This window comes from Thamnophis elegans, chromosome 1 (genome assembly GCF_009769535.1).
Source record: "Thamnophis elegans isolate rThaEle1 chromosome 1, rThaEle1.pri, whole genome shotgun sequence".
NCBI classification, from domain to species: domain Eukaryota; kingdom Metazoa; phylum Chordata; class Lepidosauria; order Squamata; family Colubridae; genus Thamnophis; species Thamnophis elegans.
In genome coordinates, this window is record NC_045541.1 from 62,829,037 (window position 1) to 62,850,786 (window position 21,750).

The 21,750-nt window shown below is 43.6% G+C and overlaps 1 protein-coding gene across 1 annotated transcript; it reads right to left on the bottom strand.

Moving 5' to 3' along the window:
* Positions 1-644: 644 nt before the first annotated feature.
* Positions 645-1,733, bottom strand: LOC116504672 (C-X-C chemokine receptor type 2-like). Its single transcript, XM_032211845.1, has one exon. It carries the CDS (start codon positions 1,731-1,733, stop codon positions 645-647), a length of 1,089 nt encoding a protein of 362 aa, XP_032067736.1.
* Positions 1,734-21,750: the final 20,017 nt, after the last annotated feature.

Below are 21,750 nucleotides of genomic sequence, written 5' to 3' on the forward strand. Positions count from 1 at the left end.
AGTACTGGTTGATTTAACAGATGTTCCAATATTCAACCAGTTTGTGCCTGCAATTGCACTTGTGGTCAATTAAAGCTTATTTATAAATAAATTAAAAAAAACATCTCCCCCCACTTCCTCAGTATGTGGGTGAGACTGGGACCATTAAATCCAAATTTCTGTTAAAACCAAATGCATGTCATGTGATTAAAGTTAGGTCATTTGTGTAATAATTTGATATAAATGGGTCCATTTGCAATAAAACCTGTTTAACAGACAAATCCTTAATGAAGCTGAAGTCAAATCTAAATGTAATTTGATTATATGCAAAATCTATTCAGCTGCAATCCATAAGTCAAGCTTTTATATCAAAGTAGGTACAGTTCTTAATACATTGCTTAGGGAGCCAATGTCCTCAACCACCATATTAAAATAAGAAAAGTGATCAAAATTAGGGGAAGGAAGGAAATCAAAAGACCAATCACACAACTCAGAGAAATTTCTTTTCAGAGAAATAAACGGAGCTTTTAACAACAACATTAATAGCATTCCCAGAGCAAAGCAAAATGTCATCTCTACAGTTTTTGATGTATCACCACAGAAGATTCCAGGTTGTCCAGACAAAGAATGTTTTCAGTTGCCTTTTCTTCTGCCAAGCAAGTTTATTACAGGGTAGTTGAAGTGTTACCAGATGAAGATGAAAAGCCTGATCCCCTCCTATATCGAATCAGGATCTCTTTGCTGATAATACCTTGTGAGACCAAGATCTTGAGGAAGTTGTTCCGGAATTTCTGTCCTATAAAGGCATATATGATGGGGTTGATACAGCAGTGAGCAACTCCCAACATCTCGGTAGCTGACAAAGCATCATCAATTCTGTCTCGAATAGAGCAGGTCTCCTTAATGTAATGAACCCTCAACAAAGTATCAAAAAGAAGGGCGATGTTATAAGGCAGCCAAGAGATCACGAAGACCAGCACTACGGCCAAGATTACTTTCATTGCCTTCTTCTTTTGCTTATTTTTTGTCTGGTAGAGTCTGTGCACTGTTATTCCATAGCAAATAATCATGATAGTCAAGGGGAGGAGAAAACCAAACACCTGAGGTAAAATTCTCAGTACTACCCTCCATTTAGTTGTTTGATTCCCACCAATGTTCTCATAACAAACCCTGTGTGGGGGAATTGAGACTGTAAAAACGTCCCGGAAGCGGATCACAGGAAGTGAGAAGAGGAAGGCAAAGAGCCAAATGCCGATGCAGACAAATTTGACCCAGTGCCTCTTCTGAGTGGCTGCCCGAGTAGCATAAACGATTGCCAAATAACGATCAAAACTGATAAAGGCCAATAGGAGAACACCACTGTAGAAGTTGACTTCCTTCAGGACTGAGGCGATTTTGCACATGAAGGTGCCAAAGATCCACTCATGAGCTCGATACACAGCCCAGATGGGCAAGGTGACTGCAAAGAGAAGGTCGGCAATAGCCAGGTTCAGGAGATAAACATCAGTAACAGAATGATTTCCTTTGCTGTAGCTCACCACCAGAATCACCAAGGAGTTGCCCAGTAGGCTCAAAATGCAGACTAGAAAATAGATAAATGCTACAATATATTTTATTGTAACTGTTGTATGCTGTAGTTTGCAAGGTTCTGTAAGTCCATCTAGGTAATCTGGAGTATCATTCAAGGAATAACTATAGTTATCTAGAATGCCTGAAAGCACAATATCGTCCCAATTGAATATGTTGTCCCCCATCTTGGATCTTGCTGTAGATCTGGGTAGAACATGAAGCAAAGACAGGTCAATAACTTTTTTGTAGACAAAAGGCAACCTCCTAATCATAAAGTGATTCTTTAAGGCATCCAACAGAGATCAAAATTGATCAAAAGAAAGAAAAGCTAATAGACTTTGAACATGGCACTGGGCATACACAATTTCATATAGTTGTTAAAATTGCAGAATGCTCATCTCATGAATGCCACTGGCAAACCCTGCCTCTCTGTTAATGATGCTAAGCCAGTGTAGCCTCTAGGCATCCAGCATAAATATGTGCAGGATGTAGGCACATGTGTGAAGGATGACTTCTACATGACCAAGACCCAGCTGAAATCACAGATGACTGCAGAAGGCTGAGCTAATTTATAGCATCATAAATGAGGGCAGGAGAGAAACACTGCAGCTTTTCTAGATTCCTTCTATGATATCCTGTATGGTGAAAGTAAAAGATCACTCCAAAATACTAAGGTAGTTGCACTTTTGAAGGGAGGTATGGAGAGGCTGACTAAATGAGACTGAGGCAGGTTCCTTCTAATAGGAAAGCATATACAAGCTCTGCAGAAACACAAACTTGCAAATGAAAAAAAAAATTTCCCCACCACTCTCATTTTTGGATACCCTGTAGCTGTTAAAAAATCAGCTCAGTAGCTGAACAAAGAAAACAACATGGGATCCCATAGATCTGGATTGATTTTAGGTTTTTAGATTGATTTTGGTGCAAGGATGTTATCACAAAATACTTTTAACATCACGGTAAAGGTGATTAAAAGCCCCTTACCTTTAACATCAAGGTAAGGAGCTTTTAATGATGTGTTGTGAAACATTACACGATCTTCATTTCCTCAGTCTGACAGAGTTTTATTGACAGGTTTAAATTGTGAAACATGCATGATAAGAGACACTACTTAGAGAAGGACTGTCAATTTTGGCTTCATTCTGACATATAACAATTATAAATCATAGTTGGTGTGTGTTTTTTTCTTTTTTTCCAGTCTCTGATTTTACCAGACTACGACATTTATTGCTTATATAATTATTATAAGTAGATTCATAGGCAATTAATGCACAGGGGCATGCAAGAGGCATTGCATCAGTTAGGGAAGGCACTTAGGGAAGCGCAGGGGCAGCACAGAATGCATAGGTGAGAGGGTTGGGGTACATAGGTTGGAAAAGGTACCCTGAGGTTCCATCCTTCCCTTCCCTTCCCTAGACATGTAGCCTACTGGGTAGGAGAGGAAGTGAAGGATTGAGAGATTGGCTGGGAAACTGTCATGGAGTATTGAAAATCATATGACCACAATAGCAACACAGCAGTGTAGAAACATCCAATAGCACTGAAGAAGCCACAACACCCCCATTTTTCACATCCTCAAGAGTCATAGGTCCTGGATTTTGGTATATTCTATAAGTCAGCCCATCTGAGGTACCTCGGTTCAAAAATTGTTGCCCTATGATGCACTATTTTGCCTAGTTAACAGTCATGAAGTGGGAGTTTGACAATTGATAAGCCCATGGCCATTTAAGATCTTTCATAAGACACCAAAGTCCTGCAAGGAAGTCTAAACTATACGATAGCATTTCCAACAAAAGCATCCAGCCAGGTTTTTCCCATACAGTTTAAGAATGGAAAGGTCCTAACAATCCTTTATATTTTATATTTATATACTGTATGTTTTAATGTTATGTGGGTTTTTTTTTAGTTTTTGGCTAGTTTTTTGTTGTATATCACTCAAAGCCACATTGTTTGTGTTGAGCAGCACTATAGATCTGGTAAATCAATACACACTAAAACAAATGAGGGTTCAATTCCAATGCATATAAAGAAATTACTACACAAATATTCAGTGGCATTTCAGAGCATCTTCTGTACATAATTACAACTGTTGTGTATCATATGATGTGGGGGACGGGGACTGAATAGCTTTGTATAATATCTTGGTGACTTCCAGAGATATTGGATTATCCTTATAACCCAAAAGCAAAAGATGAGCCACAATCAGCTATCTTACTATGAGATCTGAAGAAACTCTACAGCTACTTTCAAACAAGGAAATTCTCTTTTAATATGGATTGAAGTGATTTTAAAAACTTTATGTCCCATAGGGATGTTCCTATTGTTTTGCAAATTTAGTGTTCAATATTTGAGCCGAGGTGGCGCAGTGGTTAAATGCAGCACTGCAGGCTACTTCAGCTGACTGCAGTTCTGCAGTTCGGCTGTTCAAATCTCACTGGCTCAGGGTTGACTCAGCCTTCCATCCTTCCGAGGTGGGTAAAATGAGGACCCGGATTGTTGTTGGGGGCAATATGCTGACTCTGTAAACCGCTTAGAGAAGGCTGAAAGCCCTATGAAGCGGTATATAAGTCTAACTGCTATTGCTATTTCTTTTCAGCATTAATGAAATAATGGAAATACTGATGAGAATATTGCTAGCTCAGGGTTGAAATGAAGGGTCCTTGGTGCTCTGTGAGGTTGATTGTTTTCTTGCAGATGTTTTATTGTGCAAGCCAGATAACATCATCCATAATGAAAAGTCTGCCATGGGAATTGAAGAATAAAGACAAATTAGAATATTATAAGATCTGGGACAAATTTGATCGATGGTTGGAACTAAAAAGGAATGACCCAAAATAAGCAATGACTAAGATTTATAGAATGGATATTAGAATTATGTATGAAACTATAACAGTGAAAATGTATAAGATAAAAACAAAGCAACATGGTTGGAAAGATGATATTTTTATATTTGTAAATACTGAATAGACCAAATGTAAATAAGCATGATGGTTATAATGTATAACTTTATATCTTGTATGTATGTATGGCAAAGACTTTGCCAGGACTGTGTCCAATGTTTTAATTTGTGTTCAATAAAAAACTTAAAAAACGCATAATGAAACATCTGCAAGAAAACAATCAAGCTCACAGAGCACCAAGGATCCTTCATAATGGAAATAATCAAGGGCTTATCCTTGGAAATCCTTATTTTTAATCTAAAGTAAAGGTTAATTCTCTATCTACCTAAGGGTGCTTGATTCCAAACACAAACACCAACAATTAAAAGACATTGTGCAGCTCTTTTTCTACTTAGACTAGGAAAAAAAAGTGGTGAGAACAAAGGTGACAAGCCATATTCACCAAAGAAGCTGGTTCTGGAACTATCCTCATCTGGAAGAATTCACTGCTGCTATTTACTGCCACATCATCATGCAAATTCTTTTCTTATTCTGTAAAGAAAGCTTATTGAGTTCTTGTTTTATTAAATTTATATTGTGATTGTTTTGACTCCCATGTCTTGCCTTGCTTGCATTAGCAGTATCATTGATGTTTTATATCTTTGGGAAGGATTGAGATAAGGATCCTAGATTTTGCCTTCATGCCAGCTTCTTAATGGGATGTGAGCTGTCAGGCAACTTGTCTTCCTCAGCATGATATCTTCTAAGGTCCAGATTATAACTACTATCTTCTGGATGTATTTGATAAATAGAGAACATAAACAATCCAGAAGATAGTACATAAGAATTGTTTAAATAGTTGGCTTTCTCCAATCAGATATTGAAACCAGACAATATGACCAGACACTGGAAATGATAGGATTTGTAGATCAAGGCTTCCAAAGGTTTTCTTCAATCTAGTGGCTCTAAAATGCTTCCAGTGGCCAACAATCTCCAGATGAGAACAATAGCTTTTCTTCTCAATGCAATGAAGAATTTAAAAAAGCTCAACAGAAAAACATGCATTCGTCATTATAAGCACAGTAGCTTTTCCCTTTCTCTTTTTCCATCAATTCTCACCCCTGCTGCTTTTTCAATTAATCTATTGGTAAGATTGACCATGCAAGCAAAATGCATAATCAAGTGAAGGGAATCCCACCTTATGAGATATTTAACACTTAATTACAGATTAATTGCAATTAATTACTATTGCAGTAGTAGTTCATTAGCCATCTTTTCATCAAAATGTTTAATCTTCATTCCCAACCTGATATCCTCCAGATGCATTGAACAAATGTCTTCCAGAATCCTGTGTGATCTAAGTATTTTGGCTGCAGATGATGAGACTTGTAATCCAGCTCACCAGAAGGGTACTAGATTGGGGAAAGGTGCTCTAGCTTTGTAATAATTGCATTTGGAGGTATAAAGAGAGAACAGCTTGAGTCTTTAATACCTTTGGCATTCAAAAGCCTGTCCACAGAATACATTTTACTGAATAATTCACACTCACACTCAATTTCAACTCTTATCTGCCCAAATTTCCTGCTTATTCTTGATTACACAGTTAAGTAAAATGATCGAGAGTGTGTTCCTTACTTACCTGCCTGTTCTGGAGAGTCCTTTTATCAGTACACAAATTTTGATTCTGAACATTCAACCTTACCAGGAGGAACTGACCCTTGCAAAACTTCCCTCCACATTACTCAGAAAAAAACATTAGACCCTTTTAAGTATTTCTTCAGAGAACTGGTGAATAAAGCAACAGGAAGCTGTTCACACTGTTTAGCAGGTGGACATCACAGCTGCTCTAGTGCTTGTAGATTAATCTTTGCAAGATGGATTCCTGAGATCTGCACCTCTCTGAATTTCTTAGCTACCAATGTAGGTACTAGGTTAGGAAGTATTTTGGCTGCAGATGATGAGACTTGTAATCCAGCTCACCAGAAGGGTACTAGATTGGGGAAAGGTGCTCTAGCTTTGTAATAATTGCATTTGGAGGTATAAAAAGAGAAGAGCTTGAGTCTTTAATACCTTTGGCATTCAAAAGCCTGTCCACAGAATACATTTTACTGAATAATTCACACTCACACTCAATTTCAACTCTTATCTGCCCAAATTTCCTGCTTATTCTTGATTGCACAGTTAAGTAAAATGATCGAGAGTGTGTTCCTTACTTACCTGCCTGTTCTGGAGAGTCCTTTTATCAGTACACAAATTTTGATTCTGAACATTCAACCTTACCAGGAGGAACTGACCCTTGCAAAATTTCCCTCCACATTACTCAGAAAAAAACATTAGACCCTTTTAAGTATTTCTTCAGAGAACTGGTGAATAAAGCAACAGGAAGTTGTTCACACTGTTTAGCAGGTGGACATCACAGCTGCTCTAGTGCTTGTAGATTAATCTTTGCAAGATGGATTCCTGAGATCTGCACCTCTCTGAATTTCTTAGCTACCAATGTAGGTACTAGGTTAGGAAGATTGCTGTAGAAGGAAAGGAAAGGAAAGGAAAGGGGAAAGGGGAAAGGGGAAAGGGGGAAATGAAATGAAATGAAAGGACAGGACAGGAAAGAACAAGAAAGGAAAGGAAAGGGAAAGCTATTGGAATAAATGAGACACCATCTATTTATGTTGCAAAAAGTGATGACTATTTTGCTCAAGGATTGCAGAGTGAAAACAATATGCTTTGTGACTTTCCTATGCTCTTATTCAAACTGGCACTCAATGCTTCATCTCTAGGTGGGAAGATGAGAAAAGGCAAACTGAAATTAGGCAACAAGCAGCAATATAAACTTGTAACTATGGAGTTGCAGTTTGCCCCCTCTAGGAGTTTGCTAAATGCTTGACTAATACTTGGTAACACTGTGCCAACTTTTTCAGCAGTGGACAACTGAATTTAACATTTATTTGATTCAAAGCTCTCTCCTTATGGAAACTTATCAAAGAGAGATCCAACCTAGAACTAAGGAGAAAATTCCTGATAGTAAGAACAATTAATCAGTGGGACAGCTTGTCTTCAGAAGTTGTGGGTTCTCCATTACTGGAGGTTTCTAATGAAGAGATTGGACAGCTATTTGTCTGGAATGGTATGGGATCAGTGATGGGATTCAAATAATTTAACAACTGGTTCTCTGCCCTAATGACTGGCTGGGTGGGCGTGGCCATTGTGGTCATGGCCAGGGGAAGTGACAGGCAGCACTCAGCCTCTTGCCCCCTGAGACCAAAATGGGCCCGCCCTAACCCTTCCCCCCATTTTGGGCCCATTAGTCCTCCCTGCATCCTCCTGGGAGCAAAAATGGGCCACGGGGGGGGGGGGGAGGCATTTAAATTATGAAACTGAAAATTTTTACAATATTTCCCTCCCCAAAGTGGCAAACAGTTTCTCTGGTTTACTCTGAAAGATCAGGAATGGAAACACAGTTGAAGTTCATAGAACAGCAGAGAGGAATAAGAGACAAATGTGTGATTAAGTACTATGGGGAACATAAGACCATTCAATCCAGATCATTCCAGTCACTTACATTAGCTGTACCATTATCTACTGTTAGGAGGCACCGGATATTTTCATTGCCTATGTCTTCTACTGGCCAACACCAGCACAGTGATCCCATTCAGCCTAATTCTAGGCCCTGCCAATAATTATAAAAACATAAGATTGTGATAAATCCAATGGTTATATAAGGTCTTCTGTCTAAATTAAGGTGAACCAGACGTCCCGATTTTGGCGGAACAGTCACGATTTATAACAATTTATCCCGTGTCCCGGGGAATTTTAAAAAGGTCCCGATTTTCTGGCTTCATGTTGAAATCCCAGTGGATTTGCTTAAGAAATCCTAACCGAGGCAAGACAAAAGACACTCTGTCTAAACCATCTCTCTGTCTCAGTACTTTCATTGAAGATAAAACGTTAAAGCAAGAAAATGGACCCCCCCCACCCCCACCCACCCATTTTACTTACTTTTATAAAAGTAAGGAAAATCCGGTCAAAGGTGTTCCTCTTTACCAATCTGAAAATCTGGTCACCTTAGTCTAAATCCCCCATCTAGGCACAGAATTTGAGTGAGAATGATATATTATTCATGAAAAGATTGAAGTTTCAGATCAAAGTTCAAAAGGAGGGATTCTCTCAGCAATAAAATCACATACATGAAAAGAATCAAAGAATGCAAAGTAAGCCTCAATAATAGGAGAATGGAAATTAAATACAGTAGTCCTAAGGAATATGAGATGCACTATCCAGCTGTATATTTTGTTGCATCTTTCTCTGAATAACTTTGTTGAAGGAAATACCTTTCTGGTTCAAAGGCATACCAATCTGAAGCTTAAATTATTTCATATGTATTATAATTATTATTGATAGATTATATTATTTATAGATTCTAGGCCAACATTCACAGAAAACGTGGGACAAATTGTGGAACAGTTGAAGTTTCCACTTTGCACTGCACTTTGTCCTGTGATGTTTTAGGATTACAATTGTTTATCAGAATTGTCCTTTCAGCACATGTGTATGAAGCAGTAACAGAGCTAGGAATAGAGAGATTATACAAAGTTGTTTAAGGCAATCATTTCCATATCAGAACTGCCTGAGTCATTTACAAAGCACCTTCTAGCCAGCAGAGGGAACTGTTGGTTAATTTAACAGATTTTCAGATAGCAAGAAATGTTGTTGTTGTTGTTGTTTATTAGTTTTGTATGCCGCCCACTCCCGAAGGAAGTCTATGGCTGATTGGAATATTGTACTAAATGACACTCACAAAACGGGGAAAAATTTTTTTTTAGAAAAATGTAACAATGGTTCCACTTTTTTCATTCCTTGCAATGTATCAAGAGTTGGCTTCTTTTGTTTCTGAGCATCTCTACATTAAAAAAGGAAACACTAAATCAAATGAACAGAAAAATAAACCAAATGGATTTATTGTTCAGTCTGTGAATACTCTGTGCATGCATTTACATATAATATAAATAGAATTGCTGCGGTATGTTTTGCATGTATGGTGCTATGACCTCTAATCCAAGGGTCCCAAACCCCCGGGCTACAGCCCAGTACTGGTCCATAGCCTATTTGCAACCGGGCCATGCGAGCAGCAGGCCAGTGCATATGCGGGCGCATCTCAACTTGTGGGAGTGGCAGGCTGGCACACATGCAAATGCACATGCAGCTCAGCTTGCACAAGTCGAGCTGTGTGCACACTGGTCCCGTTCCCCTCTGTCCCCTCCGCTGGGCCGCCAAGCAGCAAAGGTTGAGGACCGCTGCTCTAATCCATGAATTGTTATACATCTGTTAATCTTTAGAGAGTTACAAGTCTCCTCATTTCAGCTACAACAATGAAACATGTTCTTTTTAGTTTTAGTCATAATGATTTTAAAAAATCATTATGCTAATCATGCCATGTTGAAAATATGGAATAGATATAAATCCAGGTTTTGACTGAAAACACTGCATTTTATAAAGGAGAAATAATAGGCATACAGAGAAATGATTAACATACTGTGAGATACTAGAATTTCATCAAGGGGAAGACAAAATGAAATCAAGAGAACATCTGAAGGTAAAGAGAGTTAGCTGTAAATAGTTTTTTGATTTAGTTATCAAAAAGATTCAAAGTAGATAAAAGAATTTACCATAGTGTATATTTTAAGACTGCTTTTGAAACAGAAGTGAGTACAAATAATGAACACATGATTGTTAAAATGTATATACTTTTATTAAAATTCAAAAAGAACTAGTAAAATATATGATAAAGTGGGCTAATTTTTTTGTTATAGTGTACAGTAGGAACAATGGGAAACTGAAATTTACACTATGTTTCAATCATAAAGAAAAGTTTATAAAATGATGCACCATTAGTATATGACATCAAAAAATTGTCTGGAATGTATAAAGGTATTTCGGGTCAAGGTTGGAAGTCTAAAAAATAAGAAGGACCATTATATCATCCACCATGCTTGGTGGATGTGTAAAACAGCTAGAAGGTTTTGCATTCAAATGGGTACACTGGTTCAGAGGATTAAAAAAATTAATATACAACTGAAGCCATATTTTTTTCTTCAGGATTGATGGATAAAAAGTTGAAAAAAAAGTCATGGAACTTACTTTTTTTAAAATGATAATTGAAACCCAAATTATTGTACACAGAGAGGGAAATATCTGGCAACACCTACAAAAGAGGCAGGGACGTGCAGTCACTAGAAGCAAGGGAGGCGGGGCCTCACCAGTCTCCTGAGGGAAAGGAAAGAATTTTAAATAATTTTTTAAAAATAATTAAAGCCAGGGTAGTTGCTACCAGATTTCAAGTCACAGTGGCTTGGTGTCTGCTCTCAGCATTAACTAGGAGGAGGCCAGAGAACTCGGGGCCTCCTTTGCATAAGGAATTTTTCGCCTTTTAAAAATTAAGAAAGGGTTAAAAAGCAAAAACTTTCATATGCAAAGGAGGCACTGATTCTCCCGCCTCCTGATCGGGGAGCAGCGAATCATGCCTTGGTTGAGCACGCTTACGTTGGGTGGGAGGAGTCAGTTCTTTGAGCAAACTTCAGCCCGAGCGGAAGGTAAGCGGAGCGCTGGCCGGAGGGAACGGCATGCTGCCTTTTTGGCCCTCAGGGGTGTGTCAAGATAGACCTTGATGATCGAGGCTCGATCTCAACCAGGCGAATCGCGAGTGGCAGGGAGGGAGGGGGGGCTGCCTGCCTGCCTGCCTGCCTGCGTGGAGTGCAGCTGCCCTGTTTTGCAACAATTCAAAAAGCCAAAAGGGGGGAAACACGGCAGGGAAACCCGGCTCTGGCAACCTAACAGCCGGGTACTTTCAAACGCCCCAAAGCTTTCTGAAGCCCCCTCCCCTCCTCTTCCACAGCCAGCTGCTCAGGGCGAGAACTCGGCTCTTGCTCTTGCAGCCGGATGCAGTCGGTGGTGGCCTCTGCGCAAGCCGCGTGCAGGGTGGTCTGTCCACCGGGCGCCAGATCTATCTCGGCTCCGCACAGCAGCAGGTGGCACAAACAGTCTAGGTAGCCGCGGCTGGCCGTGATGTGCAGCAGCGTCATGAGCTCCTGCTCGTAGGTCAGAGACCACAGCCCTGCGGAGAGAAGGCCTGAGCCATGGGGCAGCCTCTGGGGGTGGGCGGCGTCCCAACCCCAGCTCCCTACCCCGGCAGAGGGAGAAGGGGCGGGGTGGGAGTGGGACCTCTGCGTCCACAGCTGCTGCCCTCCCTTTCTCCGTGAAGCTGGCCAGCCCCATTCCGCACCCTCTCTCCCCATGCACTCAGCTGGCGGGCACTGGAGCGATACTGCTGCCACTCGTGGGAATCGCTAGTGTCGAAGACGGAGTTGGGGCCCACGCCGCTCTCGGGGTCGCTCAGGCAGCAGGGAAGGGTGCAGGCGTCGCCCGCCAGCAGGGCCTGTCAGAAGGCCTGCGCCCCTCCCCGCGCCCTGCATGTCGAGATGGGTTCCATGGCTGCACCTCTTCCCCGGAGGGAGACGGATGATCTCCCCGGCGGCGGGGGACTTTAACCCTGGAACACCTGGCCTGGCACCTGGGGAAGGGCAATGCCTGGGCCGGCAGGAGTGGCGTTCAAGTGCACCAAGGGGAGCTGGCATGGGGGAGGCTTCCCTACCCAATCGGAGTGGCCGCCGAGCGAGCACTACCTCAGCCAAGGGACCACAGGAGCTGCCGCAGCCGCTCCCCAGGGAGGACCTGAACGCTCGCCCTCTTCTCCCTCACGGAGCGTGCGCACGCTGGCCGGCGAGATGAGCGGGCCTCCACTTCAGAGCCCCAGCGGGAGGACTTTAAAGTCCCGACCTGGTCCCGCTCTATGGCGGATGCCGCCAGGGCCCTGCCGTCACTTTAAAGCCCCGGTGGCAGGGCTTTAAAGTCCTGGTGCCCACATCTGCCATAGAGCGGGTCCTGGTTCCGCTCTATGGCAGATGCGGCACCGGGGCTTCAGCGGGGCTTTCACGCTTGCCTCACCGGCCATGAAGCTCACCACATGTCTCTGTGGTGGGCATGGCCTAGTTGGCCTCCTGCACCACGGGGGGGGGGTCTTTTTCACGCTCCCCAGACTCCGGAGGCTTTCCTCGAGCCTCTGGGAGGGTGAAAACTGCTTCCCCCAGGCTCCAGAAGCCCTCCGGAAGCCGGAAACAGGCCCGTTTCCAGACTTCCAGAACCTCAGGTAGACCCATTTCCCCCCCCTCCCTGAGCCTCCGCGCAGGCCCTGCATTTACCTGGCATGATGAACAGGCCATGTGGAGACTCCTGGGAGGGGAGGGGTGGCCATGGCCACCCAGAGGTGGCATTTGGGAGTTCACCAAACTGTGCAGAATCCTAGCTAGAGGATCACACAAACCCATGTGAACCCCCAGCATCCCATCCCTGGAATGAAGAAGATTCACTGTGTAGATTTAGAGAGAAAGATAAACTTACAGTTGTACTTACAACTGCCATAAAGAAGATTGGAAGTGACCTTTTTATATCTTTTTTCTATCTTTTCTATTTTTCTTTTTTCTCTTTTTTTAGCACTCTTTCCTTTTTCTTTCTTTTTTCCTTCTTACTTTATTTTAGATTGTATTATTTTTGTTTCTTAAACTTTCAATATAATTCATATATATATATATATATGTGTGTGTGTGTGTGTGTGTGTGTGTGTGTGTGTGTAATGTACACACACACACAGAGAGACAGACATATATGTGTGTGTGATAACGGCTGATAACGGAGGACAGCCTGTGGCTTGGTGGTTTGGTGATTAATACATCTGCCTAGTATGTAATACAGCCCAGGTTCGAATCCCAGTAAGGGTATGGCTAGCTGATGAGAGCTAAATAGCTTGAAATAGATCTATACTAGTCTCCCTTTATTTATTTATCATGTGTGTGTGTGTGTGTGTATGTGTGTGTATGTGTGTGTGTGTATGTATGTATGTATGTGTGTGTGTATATATATACATATACATATACATATACATATACATATACATATACATATACATATACATATACATATACATATACATATACATATATATATACACACACACACACACATATACATACATACACACACACACACACACACACACACACACACATGAAAGCTGTACCCGGCCACGCGTTGCTGTGGCCCAGTCTGGTTAAATGGAAAAGAGAAAGCGCAAGTTTCTAATATGTTTAATTTCACAATGCTTGTGGGTATACAATATTTTTTGTTTTTCCATTGTCTGTGCAGATATAGAGATTGTCTGGTTTGCCCACTCTAGAACACGCAACATATAATTGTCCATATGAGAAACAATACTGAGCACATTTACCAACAGCATATGAAGAAAGAAACATTCCCAGAGTGGTTCCCTCCAGACAGGGTCATGCCGTTGCCAGCAGCGGCAAGGTTCGTAAGGGTCCTGCCATCTGGCGGGCCCTGCCACTCGCTGCACTGGCCATGGCTCCCCTGGCAGAGGTGGGCCACGCATGGAAGTGAGCCACGGTGGCCCCTGCAAGAGCCCCCATGGAGGACGCTCCCACAGGCCCTGGCCTGGCGCCCTCCAAGCACACTGTGACGGGCAGCCTCCGGAACAAATGGCTGGATGGGGCTCCTCTGGACATGGGTGGGGGGAACCCAGCATGGGAAGGAGGCTGGGGGTGTGCCCTGTGGGCGTAGTGGAGCGGCGTGTGGGCGGTGCCGTTGGTCAGGCCTCAGCGCTGCTGGGCGGGCAAGGCTGGTTGGGGAAGACGGCGCCGGAGCTGTCGGCCTTAGGGAAGTTGTTGAGTATCTCCTCGGAGGAGCTGCGCTTGGGCTCCCCAAAGTCAGTGGCCCGGGAGAGCGAGATGTCCAGGATCTTGGAGGAGGAGAAGTCCTCGGTGTGCCACTCATCCAGGTCGTCATAGCTCTCTGTGTCTTTGGCGATGCTGTTGTTGGAGCTGAGGCTGGATGAGATCTGCGCCGGGGTCACGCTGGTGATCTGGAAGCCGCTCTTCTTCTTCAACTGGGCACCCACTGGACCCCAGATGCTTCCTCCTCCCTGCGAGAGCAGCACGAGGCTCTGCGGCAGAGGTGCCCTGAGAGGGCAGGAGGAGACTGAGTTGGAGGCGGCAGCGGAGGCCGGGGGAGGCGGCGTCTGCTTGGCCAGCAGGCTGGGCAGGAAGTCCTCCAAGCCAGCGCCGCTGCTGCTGCTGCTGCCAGCCCGCCAAAGCAGCATCACGGGCTGCGCTATCTTCTTCCTTTCCCACACCTCCGCCGCTGAGTCAGGCTGCTGCTGCTGCTGCTGCTGCTGCGGCTGCGGCTGCATTGGGGCTGGTGGGAGGAAGGCCCAAAGCCACCACGAATGATGATGACGCCTCCCTCAGGTGCCGGCCCGGCTGGGCTGAGGAGGAGAGGAGGAGGAGGTAGCCGGCATCTCCTGAGGAGCAGGAGGAGGAGGAGGAGGAAGGAATTGCCTTGGCGACGCGGATGCGAGGCATCCCCCGCCAGCCGCGGCCCATCCAGAGACGCTGCCGCCGCTGCAACCACCACCTCATGGGGCACCCAGTGGCCACCACAGCCCTGCTGCGCCTCAGACTGACAGCGCCGCCACCGCCCCATCGGAGCTGACTTGACGAGGCCGTAGCTGGCTCGCTGAGAGGAGAGTGGAGAGAGCACGTGGCCGGCGGGGCTGAGGAGATGCTTCGCCTCCACCTCCTCTGGAGCTCTGCTGAGCTGGGTAGGGGGAGGCTGGCTTAAGGGCAAGGGAGGCAGCCGAGGGATTGCGCAGACGCCGCCCCGCTGCAGACAGCAAAGGCCCAGCGGGAGGGGAGGGGAGAGAGGGGAGGGGGAGGCTGAAGGGCTTTGGCTCCCCTTGGCAGAAATGGCCGAAGCTGATCGGAGGAGGGGCGGAAAGGGGAAAGGGAGCGGCCACAGCCCAGCCACACATATAAAGGGACCGTCGGGACAAAGCTGGAGTGAGGCCGAACTGTTCCGAATATACTATACTCATGAAATGAACGCTATGGTAAATGAAACAGCTCAATTCCAACGCAATGTCCCACGAAATAATTAAATCGAAATCTATGAAAATGCAATATAACAATGCAATCGGAAACATTGAAATGGAAACGTGAAATATTTAGTATAGCGTGCGTTGCTTTTACGTCCAACAGATGGCGCTGGTTTTTAAAAAAGCATGTTTTTACTTGTCATAGGTGTGACATCTATATAATATAGGTGTATAAAATATAGGTGTATAAAAACATGTGCGTATTCGAATGCAACGTTGTGTCAAAATTTCAAAGCAATCGGTGAAGAACTTTCGGAGATTTAAGATTTTGAACAAACATTTACATTTTTATTTATTTTATTTATATCTTGATTTAGCCACTTTGCAGGCTTACCATGGATTGCCAGGGCTGACAGACAAACCATGTTTTCAAGATTTTCTGAAAGGCTAACAGAGATGGAGCTAATCTCCCTTCAGAAGGAAGAATGTTCCAGGGAGCAGGAGCTAGAACAGAAAAGGTATGTCTCCTGGGTGCCATTAGATGGAACTTCTTCTCAGATAGGATCTGGAGCATGCCTCTTCTGCTGCTCTGATGGGATTGGTGGGTGTAACTAGGAAGATATTCCCTCAAATAACCTGATCTCATGTGTAGGGCTTTGAAGGTCAAAACCAGCACCTTGTATATTCCAGTTCCGACCAAGCAGTTCTGAAAAAAACTTGCATCCAGAAACCATATTAAAATCAAAGTCAAAGGAATGGATTTCTAAACCAATAAAGCTACATTCTTACATTGCCAAACCTTTATACTATATGCATAACTTGGTTTTATGAGCACCACTGTTCTGAGTCACAAAACAAGGAAGTGAAGTTGTAGCCAATGAACCATGAAGAGCTTTTAAACCAGATGCCACAAGATATCAGATGGGAATGCAGCCAACCTCTTTTCCTCAAGAAAGCAAAAGCCAGGGTCAAAGTGCTAAAGTTAAGAACAAGGCAGACCAAGTGGAAAGACTTTGACAGGATCCTTTAGTTAATGTACTATATGTTATACTTTCCTGTACATATTTTTCCATTCTTCCCCCAAGAAAGTGTATTACTAGAGACTACATTAGAGTTATTGATTTCTGAATTAAAGTGCTTTCCTCTGCACAGAAATGCAACTACTAATCAGAATGGAAGTATCTAGTAACATGCCTAAGAAAGAAAGCTACAAGTCAAGAACTCCACAGTACAAATTTGTCCTCTGCCAGGGACTCTGTAATTGAGTTTCAGAAGTCACTTTTATTCAGTGACCACCTCTACGTAAGCAAGATATTTTAATGGCAAAAAAATTAAAATTACGGATCCTAGAGTGAATATGGATATCCAAAATGATGACCACTTAAGTCTCTGACAAAGTGGTTGGATATTACAGAAGCCTCAAAGAGGTTTTTCCCTCCCCAGGATAAACAGAGGAAAGGGAAGAGAGCTTGGTGTTGGCTAGTCAAACCCTGTAGTTTTCTTAATTGACTTTAATTATTGGTGGAGAGATTTTTTTTAAGTTGTGTTTTTCTATACCTATCACATGTTGATCTTTGGGGGGAGTTCTGAGTTCTCTCCTTTGCCAGTGTTGGAAGAAATGTCCTTCTGGGTTCAGTTTCAAGTGGGGAAAAAGACACTGAAAACATGGAGGCTGCTTGGAAAGATGGTTTAATGATGGACAGGATCACATGGCTTGAGCTCCTGAACAGAAAAGGGGGATCATCACTAAAGGGCCCAGATTTTAAGATGGATAAAGCGGGACACCATTGACGGGGGGGGGGGGCTCAGAGCACCTGAGCTGTAAAAAAAAAAAGAGGGCTGCAAAAGCACCATGAAGCGTTACCCCTGCTGCCACCGCCTCCTCCTCCACCATGCTTTTGAGGAGCCATGGGGCCTTTCTTTTTCCTGCTCCCGCCCCCTCCGCTGCCTTCCTACTGGCTCCTGCGGCCTCATGGCTCCTCAAAAGCACGGTGGAGGAGGAGACAGCAGCGGCAGGGGTAACGCTTCATGGTGCTTTTACAGCCTCTCTGAACAGTTTACAGGATGGAAAGGGGAGTGAGGAGAAGGAAGGAAGAAGGAAGGAAGGAAGGAAGGAAGGAAGGAAAGAAGGAAGATAAGGTAGGGAAGGAAAGAAGGAGGGAAGAAGGGAGGGAGGAGAAAGGGAGAAGAAGGAAGGAAGGAAAGAAGGAAGGATAGGGAAGGAAAGGAGGGAAGGATGAAGGAAGGGAGAAGGAAGGAAGGAAGGAAGGAAGGGAAGGTAGATAGGGAAGGAAAGAAGGAGGGAAGCAGGAAGGGAAGGAGGGAGGAAAAGGAAGGAAGGAAGGAGAAAAGGAGGGAAGGAGGAAAGGAGGGAGAAAGGAAGGAGAAGGAAGGAAGAAAGGAAGGAAAGAAGGGAGGGAAGGAAAGAGGGGAGGGAGGCGAAAGGGAGGAAGGGAAAAGGGAGGGAGGGAAGAGAAGGGAGGGAGGGAGGAAGAACCCGGGTTTCCCGAGAACGGTCTGCTCCTGGCCGGGGAGAGCGAACCAAGAAGTTTAGATGGGACTTCGCTGGCGGTTGCAAAGCAGCCTTCCCCCAATTGCCTTCCCCCAACACCCCCAACCCTTTCAAAAGCCACCCCCATCACCAGCCTCTCCCAACCGGATCACCGCCTGCCTCCCCTTGGCTCACCCAGACCAGGTTGCTGATGGCAGCTTGCACGGCGGCCACCAGGGTGGTGAGGTCCGGGATGGCCTTGCCGTCTACCTCACCCTCCTCGTGCATGATGACCAGGTGGGAGATCTGCTGGGCCACCGGCTCCAGGATGTTCTTGATGGTGCGGGTGTGGAAGACCGGCATGGCTGCAAGGAGAGCAGCGCCCAAGAGAAGCGGGCAAAAAAAAAACCTTCTGACGGCTGAGCCGCTTGGCACCGGACCGAGCACTGGAAAATCGGGACTTTTTGAACATGCCACGGGATGCAGGGCAAATTTTTAAAAAAATCGGTACTGTCCCGCCAAAAGCGGGACGTCTGGTCACCTTAATCATCACATGCTTCAAGATGTTGGGTGAAGAAGAAAAGAGGGGGGGGGGGCTTGCTGAGAGTTCCTGAGTTTTTTATACTCTCTGTTCAGCCCCACCTCTCTGTTTCCTATTCCTATGTAAGAAATGTATTATGATTGGTTGCCAGACTCCCAGGGGTGGGGTGGGGGGTCTTAGCTAACTTTGTAGGTTGTGTGTCTTTTGAATCCCAAGGTTGGTTGAGTTCCCAGATAACAAAGTTTCTGTTTGCTAGATGGCTCTGCCTAAAGTGAGTAGGTGTTTGTTATGTAGAATAGAGTGGCTCAAGACCCCTAAGGCCATTGACAAAGGTGGGGCGGCTCAGTTTCTGCCTCTCTTGAGTTTCTACTTCTCTTTTTAGGGGAAATATTCTGTCTTTTTAACATTACCTAGAATATTTCATTCTCCTGGGAGAGGGGTGGGTGCTACCTTCCTACACCAGGGGCAAATTTATGAAATGCTTCCCAGCTCTAATTATCTCCAAACTGATTGTCTTATCATTGACTTTAAAATAACCTCATCCTCTTGCATTTAAGGTGATCAACATCAATGAGCTTAAGAATCCAAACTAACTTTCAACAAGTATCTTTGTGCAGATTTGCACCCTCCCACAATAGAAGTTGTATTTTGATAGGCAGCACCAGCATTAAACCTGTGCAAAAGGTCACATTTGCAAGCTGAGGGGAGTTGCTTCCCCCTAAACCGAGAGGCAACAGATTGCTTATTTCCAATGTGCAAATTAACATATGTGCAGAGAAGGCTCTCATTTCCTTACGAGCTCTGTCTCTCCCTTGCTGTGCCATAGTCAGGCAGTTTGCACAGTTTCTTAAAATAGAAATATGTGACAAAATGCTGGTTTGATGGATGCAATAACAATCCTATAGTGTTCGTTTTCTTCAGCTTGTTGTTTTCTAAGTGCTGCTCCAAAGTTCATGTAGCCACTGGCTAAAAATGGTGGGGGGGGGGGTGGGCTCCCATCCCAAAACAATGCTTGGGAGGGGGGAAAGCCTCCTGTCTCAAAACAGCACTGAGAGGGGGGAAAGCCTCACTACTCAAAAGAAGCGCTTGGGGGGGGGGGAATTTCCAGAGATCTAGGAAGGCACGGGCTGCAGAAAGTGAGGAGAAATGTATGCGCGCATGTCTCCTGCCTGCAGGACAAACCCAAAAATCAGCTGGCTGGTGGGAGGCACGAGTGCTGGGTAACAGCCTGCAGAGAGGGCTCTGTGTGCCACCTGTGGCATGCGTGCCATAGGTTCGCCATCACGGATCTATATCATGGTTGCTATATTTCACCATTTTTTCAAATTGAGCCTGGACATTTGTGCCTCAAGTGAGAACTTTTGAGTTGACTTGTCCCATACATTACATAAACAAAGTATGTTATCTGCTTTAAGTTTATATATATTTAAGTTTCTCTATCTATCTATCTATCTATCTATCTATCTATCTATCTATCTATCTATCTATCATCATCATCATCATCATCTCTATTTCTATCTGTATCTCTATCAATATCTATCTATTTACCTGTCTGTCTGTCTGTCTGTCTATCTATCTATCATCTATCTATCATCTCTATCTTTATCAATATCTATCTATCTATCTATTTATCTATCTATCTATCTATCTATCTATCTATCTATCTATCTATCTATCATCTCTATATCTCCCTCTGTCTAAATCTCTATCAATATCTATTTATTTATCTGTCTGTTCTATCTCTATCATCTATCTATCTATCTATCTATCTATCTATCTATCTATCTATCATCTCTCTATCATCTCTCTATCTCTATCAATATCTATCTATTTATCTGTCTGTCTATCTATCATCTCTATATCTCCCTCTGTGTCAACCTCTGCTTCGCTGCTGCTTTTCAGCTGCCATTGAAACAGGGAGGGGGGGCATGGTATTTGGGAGGGGAATCATTATGTGCTGGAGGATTGTTATTAGAAGCTGTCCTGACCATCTATCTGCGCATATGGAAGAAGGGAGTTTCCTGCCAAGGCCAACTGTCCAGCATTCCAGCCTGATGATGCTTTTTGAAGACATCTCCCACCTGACGGTTGGGTGAATTATTATTGGACTATGAAATGGGGTGCCAAGGGGAGGGGATTGAATTATACATGATATCCATTGCTTTTGCGCCAATTTACTCAGACTCAGCTTTGCTTTGCTACTCATCGTTTGTAATTAGTAAAAGTACACTTAATTCTAAGAATGGAGGTGAGTGGTTTCTTTCCTGATTATTAAATGAAGGAGCACCTGACACTCTGTCTCTATCAATATCTATCTATTTATCTGTCTGTCTGTCTCTATCTATCTATCTATCTATCTATCTATCTATCTATCTATCTATCATCTCTCTATCTCTCTCTGTATATCTATCACTATCTGTCTGTGTCTGCCTGTCTGTCTGTCTGTCTGTCTGTCTGCCTATCTATCTATCATCTATCTATCTATCTATCTATCTATCTATCTATCTATCTATCATCTATCTATCATCTATCCACCTAAAGACAGTAATCATTTTCATTAATCTTTTTCAACTTAAACTTTACAATATATTAGAGAACAAACCCATTTCCACAATCATTATGCTTATAGGAATGGGAGTATTTGAATTAGTTTGATTACACTGAGGGTGCCAGGTTGAGAGCTGCAGTGGCATGGTGGTTAGAATGCAGTAATGCAGCTAATTCTACTGACTGCCGGCTGCCAGCAGTTTGGCAGTTCGAGTCTCACTGGCTAAAAGGTTGACTCAGCCTTCCGTTCTTCCAAGGTGGGTAAAATGAGGACCTAGATTGTTGGGGGCAATATATAAATTGCTTAGACAGGGCTGTAAAGCACCGTGAAGCGGTATATACCATAAGACTAAGTGCTATTGCTGTTGAGAAACACTTTTCTGCATATTTGCTACTGGGAGTAAGAGTCTCTGAACTCAATGATGCATTACTTCTGAGTAAGTTCATATTAAGTCTGAACACAGATATAGGTGCTTCTAAATTCAGAGGAATACATAAAGTTCACCCAGGACTGAGACTCCCTAAGCCTAAGGCATTACAATGTTTGATATCTTTGCTAAATTTGCTGGAACTATTGACTTAGTAGTTTAATTTTACATCAGATCTACTAATTTTATCCCACCCATCCCTCCTCAGAGTAAATGGCAGTGTTTTTTATCTGTTAAGTATCCAAATAAATATTTATTTGGTTTATTAATAATAATAAAAAGGAAAACAATCTTCCCGTGAGGCAAACCTTTTTACACACTAA

Bases quoted from the DNA above. Each gene is read 5' to 3' on its own strand.
- LOC116504672 (XM_032211845.1), bottom strand. From the start codon at position 1,733: ATGGGGGACAACATATTCAATTGGGACGATATTGTGCTTTCAGGCATT.